At 39.2% G+C, this 9,372-nt stretch overlaps 2 protein-coding genes across 4 annotated transcripts in view; both read right to left on the bottom strand.

The window, feature by feature from the left end:
* The window catches only part of fer1l4 (fer-1 like family member 4), a 25,449-nt gene extending 22,986 nt beyond the window's left edge, over window positions 1-2,463 (bottom strand). Inside the window, exons 1-2 of the mRNA XM_054732158.2 lie at window positions 1,911-2,463; window positions 1,511-1,566 (exon numbers count right to left, since the gene is read on the bottom strand). Of these exons, the coding sequence (XP_054588133.1) occupies window positions 1,511-1,566; window positions 1,911-1,989 (135 nt within the window). The 5' untranslated portion in view covers window positions 1,990-2,463. The remainder of the gene's footprint in view (window positions 1-1,510; window positions 1,567-1,910) is intronic.
* Window positions 2,464-2,657: 194 nt separating this feature from the next.
* Window positions 2,658-9,372, bottom strand: part of cpne1 (copine I) — a 31,273-nt gene continuing 24,558 nt past the window's right edge. For all 3 annotated transcript variants that reach the window (XM_015958520.3, XM_015958523.2, XM_015958521.3), the window contains 11 exons: window positions 7,897-7,980; window positions 7,687-7,776; window positions 7,506-7,604; window positions 7,335-7,421; window positions 7,051-7,110; window positions 6,765-6,898; window positions 6,472-6,526; window positions 5,734-5,788; window positions 5,409-5,542; window positions 5,094-5,330; window positions 2,658-4,375 (listed from right to left, as the gene is read on the bottom strand). In XM_015958520.3, coding sequence (XP_015814006.1) covers window positions 4,262-4,375; window positions 5,094-5,330; window positions 5,409-5,542; window positions 5,734-5,788; window positions 6,472-6,526; window positions 6,765-6,898; window positions 7,051-7,110; window positions 7,335-7,421; window positions 7,506-7,604; window positions 7,687-7,776; window positions 7,897-7,980 — 1,149 coding nt within the window. In that variant the 3' untranslated portion in view covers window positions 2,658-4,261. The remainder of the gene's footprint in view (window positions 4,376-5,093; window positions 5,331-5,408; window positions 5,543-5,733; window positions 5,789-6,471; window positions 6,527-6,764; window positions 6,899-7,050; window positions 7,111-7,334; window positions 7,422-7,505; window positions 7,605-7,686; window positions 7,777-7,896; window positions 7,981-9,372) is intronic.

Below are 9,372 nucleotides of genomic sequence, written 5' to 3'. Positions count from 1 at the left end.
TGACCTCGAAGAGTTGAAGCAAACATTTATTCCTATGTTACACGATGCAGCCACACCAAAACCTTGTAATCCAGTTTGGAACAATAATCTAAAATCATTTCTATACAATTCAATTATTTAGTAAAAATAATAAACACCAAATGATTATCATCAGCCTGGTCATGCTTAATTATCTTTCCTTTTTTATCATTAAACTGCTAAAGTCGATGTCAGAATTTACATATATTAGATAAAAATAGGATTTTCTTTATTTTCAGATGGAAAACACAAAGTCAGATTCATTATTTTGAAGTTATGATTTATATTCTTGATTATTCTTGTAGGAAACACCTTAAACACCAACATGGGACCTGTAGAGGAAGATGATTTACTGAACCCATTTGTAAAACAGAACTCGAGGCAGGAAGATGGAAGGGAATGCTTCCATCTTTCCTTTGAACATTTTCCAGGACAGCTTCTGAGCACGAGGGGCAGGCATGCACACAAACACTCACCTGGTCACACCTGAAGAACAAACAGCCTGACGCAGAAGTAAAGAGACAGAACTGCTGTAGTCGTGTTTATATCAGCAAACAGGAGGTGACGTCATGAGACGGGCTGTGGCTCGACAAATATTTTCTCCTTGGTGTAAAGTTTAAACGGATTTTCCAGGAAAAACCAGACTCAGAATCAGTAAGCTCCTGTCTGATCATGGAGTTAAGTGTGTTATTGGTTCAAAACTGTTTAAGTCATTCAAAAACCTTCAGTCTGAGCCACTGTGATGGCAAAACATACCGTAAAAGAAAGAATGTGAGGTCCTTTTACAGCAGCTATAGAGGTCTTATGGGGAAAAGTATTCATCTGCTGAAGGTCATGAAGCTGTTGAGCTTTTTTAAATCACAACAAGGTGGATGACTAACCACAGCTGTAAGGATAAATCCTCTCCAAACCTTCACTTTGTGTTTGTACCTCAGGCGCTGCTTAGAAGAAGTAGAATAAAGCTGCAGGTGTGTGACCAAGGAGCAGTTTCACGTGTGTGTGTGTGTTGTAGGTGGGGTTGACTCAATTAAATTTTTTTCAACCTCAGATAAAACTGCAGCTACCTGATTTAACTAAATAATGAATGATCAGCAACCAAATCATGACAATTTTAAAGATGTGTCCCATTGCCACTATTTGCAGTTTCAAAGAAACGAACAAACACACACACACACACCCTTATAACCCAAACAGAGTCGGCTCGTTGAGAATGAACGACACTCTCCAGGTGAGTGGCTTTTGTGTAATGAGCAGGTAAAGTAACAAACACATCAGCATGAGTCACGCCAGGGTGAAACTTCATGTGCAGGAAACCAAACTCAGGACAGATCTGAGGTTTTACTATAAACTAGCTCACGTTAATGAAGCTCTGCGTTTTACGGACAGACGTAGAGTTTGGTGTTTTTCTCTGATCCTCTCCTCCTGAGGGCAGCAGATCGTTAAAGCACATTCAGATCAGGTTCAATCTAAAGTTTTATGAATCAGGGCTGACCTCGTTGAAGATGGCCAGATTGGTGCACTGCAGAGCTCTGGTTTTATGAGTGAAACCTGGGAGACAAAGATACTGGTTACCATAGTAACAGGGGTTCTCATCCAAGTGGTAAAACCTTTAGTTTTTTTTTTTACATAAATGATAAACGCTTTACAATCCAAGTTTTCTCTTCATTTGCAGGCTTGAGAACAACTTATTTGTTCTTTGTGGCAAAAAAACAAACAAACAGGAAACATCTGAATTTAAGAAACTCCCCTAATCAACATCCTGCAATCTGAAAAATAGTTTCTCTTGTTGCCTAAGCACACCCAGAGATTAAGTAACATTAAAAACCTTAATAATTCTAGTTTAATGGTAAATCGTCTGCTTTTTTCCACACACAGGTGTTTGTACAGGTTACCTCTGAAGGAGAGCTCGACTTTTCTGTCCGATCGGCCCGGGAGGTTGGAGATCCTCTTCAGATCCACGCTGATGGACATGGCAGCAGACACCGTTGTGGTCAGCTGCTGGTTTTAATGGCCTTGTCTGGACGTGCTTCTGAGCAGAGCGTTTCTCTGTGACTGGCCCTACACGTAGGCTGGTTAAAGCGTGCCGTTGGGCAGGTCTTTCTAATGTTTGATAAAGCAAATAGTTGCTCAACTAGCTCCTCCTGAAACAGACGGCCCGAGAGGAAACCGCAAAAAGCCATTTTTAAACATTTATTCTGAAGTTTTTCCGGTTAAATAATAAAGAATGAGTCTGTTTAAGGTCATATATGTACATATGCAGTTTGTATTTTGAGCTTTTTAAACATGTTAATTTAAGACTCGTCAAAACATTTTGCCCACATTTTAATTATGCCCAACTCTAGAGTTCGAACAAAACATCTAATTTAAAGCTTTTTAATGATGAAATAAACAAGGGAAATACCATTCCAGGAACAGGTCAACCTAATTACATCAACATTCTTCATATCCGTCGATCTGGCAGAGACAAAATACTAAAAAGTATAAAAACATTGTGGGTTTGGTACAGTTGTCTGATTTTTGCAGTACAGATACTTATTGATGCTACAGAAACCAGGTTTATCATCATTTCTACATGTTTATCAGATTTGTGCTGGTCTGTGAAGAAGTGGATAAAACAGACATGAAGCAGAAACAGAAAAGATGTTTTGTTGACCTTTTATTTCAGACATGTTCATATGAGAATTCAGCATCAATCTTACATCTCACCTGGTCTCTGAGACCCAATGGGTTGTTTAACTTACATTATGAGGCATTCAGAGGTAAACAAGCAGTATGGGAATTTTCATGATTCATTTATACTTCAAAATGGCATTTATGAACTGAAAAATGTGTAAAATCAGTCGAAAACAAACAAAACAAACTGATATCCTTTGAGGAGTTTAACAAGCAGCCGGAAAAATAAACTAAAATGATGCAGAAACATCTTAAAAACAGTCTCAGTCGACTTACGGTTTTAACAGGCATCATTAGTTCAAATGTGTATTTTTTTTTTTGATGGTGATTTTCAATATAATCCTTCCCAAATGTTTTACTTTGGCAAATAAGACAATTAAAAATCCCAAAACGATATAAAAATAGACTAAAGAAAAGGGTTTGGTGATCTGGTTTAAAAAGGATAAAGAAAATGTTCATTATCTTCTATAAAAATAACTAAATTTTCACGTTACCATGTACCCACCAACTCCTTGTTTTGCTGCAGTAAAGGCACAGAAACAAAATAATTAGAACATAAATGATTAAAGGTCATTCTGTGTGAAGATGGTTTAGATAATCAGTCAAAATGGAACAAAAGCTTCACGGTTTCTCTCAATTATTCAAAAACAAACTTTGATGAGTTTACCGGCCTCCAGCATGAATACAGAAAACGTTGACAGGTTTTTAGTCACTGTGGCAGAAAAAAGGCAAAGAAAATGAAGGCACAGTCGGGAAATACTAAATAGAATCTGTCTAAAATCATGATTAGGTTTTTAAAAAATGTATATACAAACAATGTATTTGGCTCCATATTTAGTTTAATCAATAAAGATATCTTGTTTCAAATGAGCTCCAGTAACACTTTCAGTGTTATGCTATGTGTGTATAATCTAACCTGCACGTGTACCTGTGAGCAATAATCTAAAGTAAGGCAAGGGCGATTCATTCATCATTGCTTTGTAGCATTTTATGCAAAGTATTGGCACTTAAAAAAATATATTTCAAAACCACATGCAGAAAAGTGCAAAGTATTGCCATGGCAACAAAGAGGCAAGAAAGCTACTTAGTGGTGTTCATCCATTCACAGTTCCTGTAACGTCCACCAGAGAGCAGCGTTGTGCCACAGTACTGAGATGGTGTGTGTGTGTGTGTGTGTGTGTGTGTGTGTGTGTGTGTGTGTGTGTGTGTGTGTGTGTGTGTGTGTGTGGTGGGGACTTTGCATTTACTAAACACATCCTAACAAACATGTGTCATCTGCATAGTTAATCTGAAAGCAGCAAAGGTTCTAATATAAATATAACAACTGTGATTCAATATAAGGAAAATAGCGATGATAAACCCAAAGCTGTCTGTGGCATTAAGATTGGCTAAAAGAGATACATGCTGTTCTCTGATTGGCTGAAGCATAATGCTGACTGGCTGATAATGTGAGTCGTGGCCGAGCGCCGGACCATGATCTGGAATGAGATGTACCTATGTGCATGGAGCAGCTACAGGTGGGCCTGGAGAATGTGGGGCTGAGATTAACGTGGGCGGGGCTGGGTGGTGTTCAGGGTTTAGAAGCTGCTTGGTTCACAGGTCCGAGGCCTCTCATCTTGAAGTAAGACACCAGCTGTTTGGGGACCTCAGCGAGGACAGACTGAGCCAGAGCCGTCTTGGGAGCCTGGACATAAATATAAATTAAAGTTTATGTACATCAAACCTGCTTTTGAATTATAACCTAATCATTAAGATGCTTCTGTATGAACTCAAACAAGCTATCGTGCGTCTGTTCTCCTTTTAACACTAATTATATTTAAACTAGAGGCCAACCGATATATTCAATTTTTTCTGTCTAAACGATTTTAAAAAGCTGATAATTTTTTTTTTTTAAATCAGGCATCTGTGTGGACGAGTGCCGCCACTCCTAAACTGGAAAGGACCCGAAAGACCCCAACACACAATTTTTTTATGTTTCAATTTGTTTTATATTTGAAGTTCAATAAATATTAAGAGATTTATTGACTTATTTAATGTATTTTGCACACAGTGAGCATTCACTTGTCTTTCACAATCAATGTGCTGCTAAAACGTATAAATATCAGCCTAAATCGGCTTTAGATATCGGCCGTCCGCAACAAAATTCTTTAAAAATCTGTATCAGCCTTAAAAAATACATATCTGTCGGCCTCTAATTCAAACCCTGTCTTTTAAAGCAAACCATCATCTGGTGAAGGCTGCTTTACAAATATCCATCCCTCAAACGTTTTTGAATCAGTCATCAGACTAGAAGAACGCTAAACCTCCAGTTTTCTACTCTTATTGTTAAAGATTCAGATAAAACGTCAGGATTTTTCATCTCCAAGTCCAAACTGCTCTGGGGTCTCAGATAAGCCACTTACATCTTTGAAATCTCTGAATGGGACAAATTGAACGATGTCTCTAGAGATAGCTTCTCCCACAGTGGACCTGAGGACACCATCGTCTCCATCCAAAAGCTCCATGGCCTTAAAATCGGCTGGACCCACTCCCACGATAATGATGGACAAAGGCAGCCGGGAGGCCCGAACCACGGCATCCCTGGTCTGGTCAAAGTCGGTGATCTCCCCATCAGTGAGGATGAGGAGGACAAAGTATTGCTGCAAAAACAAAATAAGATCTAAATGTTAAGCTCTTTGTAGATGTACTTATGCTCTAGTGTTTGTTTGTGTCCTCACAGAGGCGGTGTTCGCCTGAGCAGCAGTGGAGGCAATGGAAGCAACGTGATTAATGATGGGGGAGAAGTTTGTGGGTCCAGAAAGTCTGATCTGAGGCAAAACCCTCCTGTAGGCGTCTACAATCCCCTCGATACCTGTCAGACACAACGTGTTTGTTGTTGTTAAAATAACTGGGATCAATTTGGAAACAGGAAGAACAGGAAGTGAAATTACTGTTCTGTCATTTTTCATTTTTGAGCAAAATCTGGTTAAATCTTTAAAAACTGCATATATCTGTGTGTGTGTGTGTGTGTGTGTGTGTGTGTGTGTGTGTGTGTGTGTCTACCTTGGCAGAAGGGATTAGCAGGATTGAAGTTGAGGGCGAACTCGTGATGCGCTGCCTACGAAACCAAACATTTCAAAAAGCATTAAAAAACAATTGAATGACTAATAAAACAAACTGACTGCACAGTAATTAAAAACTAAATAACAATACTACATTTATTAACCACATTAATAAAATCAACTAAACAAACAACTAAAAAAGGTTTTATTTTACAGCAAGGGTGTCGAACTCAAATTCGATCTGGGCAAAGTGAAAGATTGGGACAAAGTCGCGGGCCAAAGTCAATACTTATTGAAAAAAATGATGGAAAATGTGCACATCTACAGTTATGCATTTTTGAAACTTTTCATTTGGAAACAAACTTATTTTCGCAGTGACACTGAATCTGGAATAACCAAATTGCACATGAGAAACTACATTTGAACTAAAACTGAAGTTCAATCAGCTCCGTCTGGAGGTTGCTGGTGTGCGTCTCACATAAGCTGCAAACACATTACTGAGCAGTTGGAGTCTCCGGTCAATGTCGGCGAGTTAACTCAGTGCTGCTGCAGCTACAGACACTGGTAGCACCGGCACTAATGACTAAACAGGAAAGGAGGGGGTGTTTCCCCCGCAAAGCACTATGGGGTTTATAGTCTGTGCAGGATATGGGCCGGCGGGCCAGTTCTCATACCTATGTGATACATGACCTGAGCTTGACACTTGTTTTACAGTGTCTGACGTGTTGGTTAAACTAACCTGAAAGTCTGGAGGCAGTTTGGCTCCAAAACCAAAAGCTGGAAAAAGTTTATCACTGAAACACAAAAACACAAAAACAGCAGCTAAAATGTAGCTCATATGCTGGGAGCTTTAATTCAATTAAAACAGCAGATATGCAAACTGTGGAACTGTGTTTTATATGGACAGCAGGTCAGTTACTGCCACCTACTGGGAACCAGTGGAGCCTTTTTACAAAAAGAAAAAGGTTTGTTTAGAGCGGATGCTACATTGAACGAGCGGTACACAGAGTTAATGTTTTGGTTCGTATTTACCTGTCATAGTCCTGAATCACCTGACCCACGGACCAAAGAGCAGACAGGTACTGGTTCAGTCCATCTGGACTCATGTAGTGGAGAGAGTTGGGCGAGCGAGGATCGCCATTTGAGCCAGTGAAGTCAATGCCAACCTGATGGGTTCAAACGTGGTTAATTCATCAACATTTTTCACTTTTAACTAAAATGGATTGGTCACTCAGACGTATCCTATTTCCCATCTACAGACTTAGATCACATAAATACTACTGGTGAAAAAGTTGTGGGATAATTAACGTGAACATACGGTAAAGTTGACCTGGCAGCCGCCCATCACAAAGTCCAGGAAGCTGTAGTCAGCCACCAGCTGCACACAAACACAAGGAATCAAACAGAATCTTTAAGAGTAAATTATCATGAAGCGTGAGGTGTTTTATAGCTGATTTTTAAATATCCTGCCAAACAAAACGTCTGCAGAATTACAAGTTTTTATCAAAGCTACAGGTGTCCTTTAGCAAAAACAGTCAAAGTTTAAAAACATGTTAAAAGACTGATTTTCACACAGAAACTCCGTGCTTCAGTCGTCCTCACCTTGCAGCTTTTAACATAAACAACCCCAGAGTTCTTGTATCCTTTCTTCTTCTTCAGTTTTTCAGGATGGACGCAGTCAAACTCCACCTGAACAACACAGAGCACAGCTGCAGGACCTACGACCAGCTAACAAACAAATTATGTTGTATTTCTCATTTGCTGGGAACTTACTGATGAACCACCTGCAGCTTTCAGAAACTCAGAGACTTTTGTTGTAAAGGAACCAATCAGATCATGAGATCCATCACTGTCATAATCGGAACAATCCACCTGCAGGACAAGATTTATTATGACCACTGAGGATTATTTCCATTGGTTGTTAAGAGCAAAGGTGGATCTTGATTGGTTGAACCTTTAGAGGTTTTTCTAGATCACAGGAGCAAAACGTCTGGAGAGACACAGAGAACGACTTCCAGGTGGGGTTCAGATTGTTCTTCACCACCTAAAGAATAAATAAAAACACAAAACAGTCAAGATGTTATGATATTGTAGATATCGATGTTTTCATTTAAAATTGGGTGGGATGATGAGAATTTCAGCTATGACGTATTTATGTGTTTACCTCCGTTCTATGAACCAGTTTCCATTTCCCATCATCTCCTTCCTTGAAAAATTCCAGGAATGGATCAGACTTCCCAAATGTATCCTGGACAGAAAGGATATCCCACTTATCGCGTTTTTACAGTGAAAAGAAGCTTTATTTATATAATAGCAGTGCTTGCATAACACACCAGACAGTTAGACATTTACCAACATGTTTTAATATTGTACGACAAAAAACTTAAAACCATCCGACATCTTTACCAACCTGCTTCCTCTCGCTTAAGTTGCCAAAATAAAGTAAACTTCCTGAAAGCCACAAACTGCCGACCCTCTGACAGTTTGCACGGAGTCTGTGACACGGCCTCTGACCTGTGGCAGCCCTTTTTGAGCATTTTAATTGATCTGCAGCACACCCGAAGCTTTAAGCTACTGTTTTATAAACGTGACATAACCTAAGATAATTTCTTATTATTGTAACATTGGTGCAGAACTAAAACACCAGACAGAAGGATATTTGCCCTTAACAGTGGTTTATTAGACCAATATACAGCTGGAATAAACCTGCATCTCCCGTTTAATTTTCACTCCCAGTCAACAGTCTCTTAAAGGACCAGTAGCATTTGGCTACAAGAGCAATCCAATAACCCCCTATGGATTACTACAATAACTGGAAATATTATACGGTCATTTTCTGATCAATACTGTTGGCTTTTTTTTTTTTACAGTGTCTGTTTAATTCTTGTGGTTCAAAATATTTTGTATTTTGCAGAAATCAGTGGTCGAAGGTGACAACTCTAGACTACTGCCTATGTGTATTTACATGTACCTTTGTTATTATTAAACTTTTTTATAATTAAAGTTTTTATTATTTTCAGATTTTTTATAACATACAAGAACATACAAAAACAAAAGAAAACACACAGGCTTGTGCACCCACCCCCTTTCTCTTCCAGGGTACCAGGTTATTATTATTCTTCAAATTATTCTCTTAAGTGTTTCTGCTGCTGTAACAAGTGAATTTCCCCACTGTGGGTTCAATAAAGTATATTCTGTTCTATTCTATTCTATCAACAGATTATTGTCCCAATTAAAACATGTTTGACATGTGAAGGTAACCCACTGTTACCTGACACAAATCTGAATCCTAGAAGGACCTTGTCCTACAGGGTTAAAAAAAGGGGAAATTCCCACATCTGCCAGTTTGGCAAGCGAGGCACAAAGTTACAGCAGCTCAGTGGCCTAATGGTATGATCATCCGCCCTGAGACTGGAAGATACGGGTTCAAATCCAAATCGGGTCCTACCGAGTCCTTGGGAAAAATGGGGCTAAATATCTCCCTGCTTGACACTCAGCATTAAGGGGTTGGAATGGGGGGTTAAACCACCAAATGGTTTCTGACCATGGCCAAGTCTGCAGCTCAATGGGGGGATGGGTCAAATGCAGACAACAAATTTCACACACACAAGTGTGTGTGACAACTAGTGGGACTTTAAAA

The sequence above is a fragment of the Nothobranchius furzeri genome, chromosome 3 (genome assembly GCF_043380555.1).
Source record: "Nothobranchius furzeri strain GRZ-AD chromosome 3, NfurGRZ-RIMD1, whole genome shotgun sequence".
In the NCBI taxonomy this organism is placed as follows: Eukaryota; Metazoa; Chordata; class Actinopteri; order Cyprinodontiformes; family Nothobranchiidae; genus Nothobranchius; species Nothobranchius furzeri.
The sequence above is the reverse complement of the archived record's forward strand: the minus strand, read 5'-3'. Positions and strand labels throughout refer to the sequence as shown.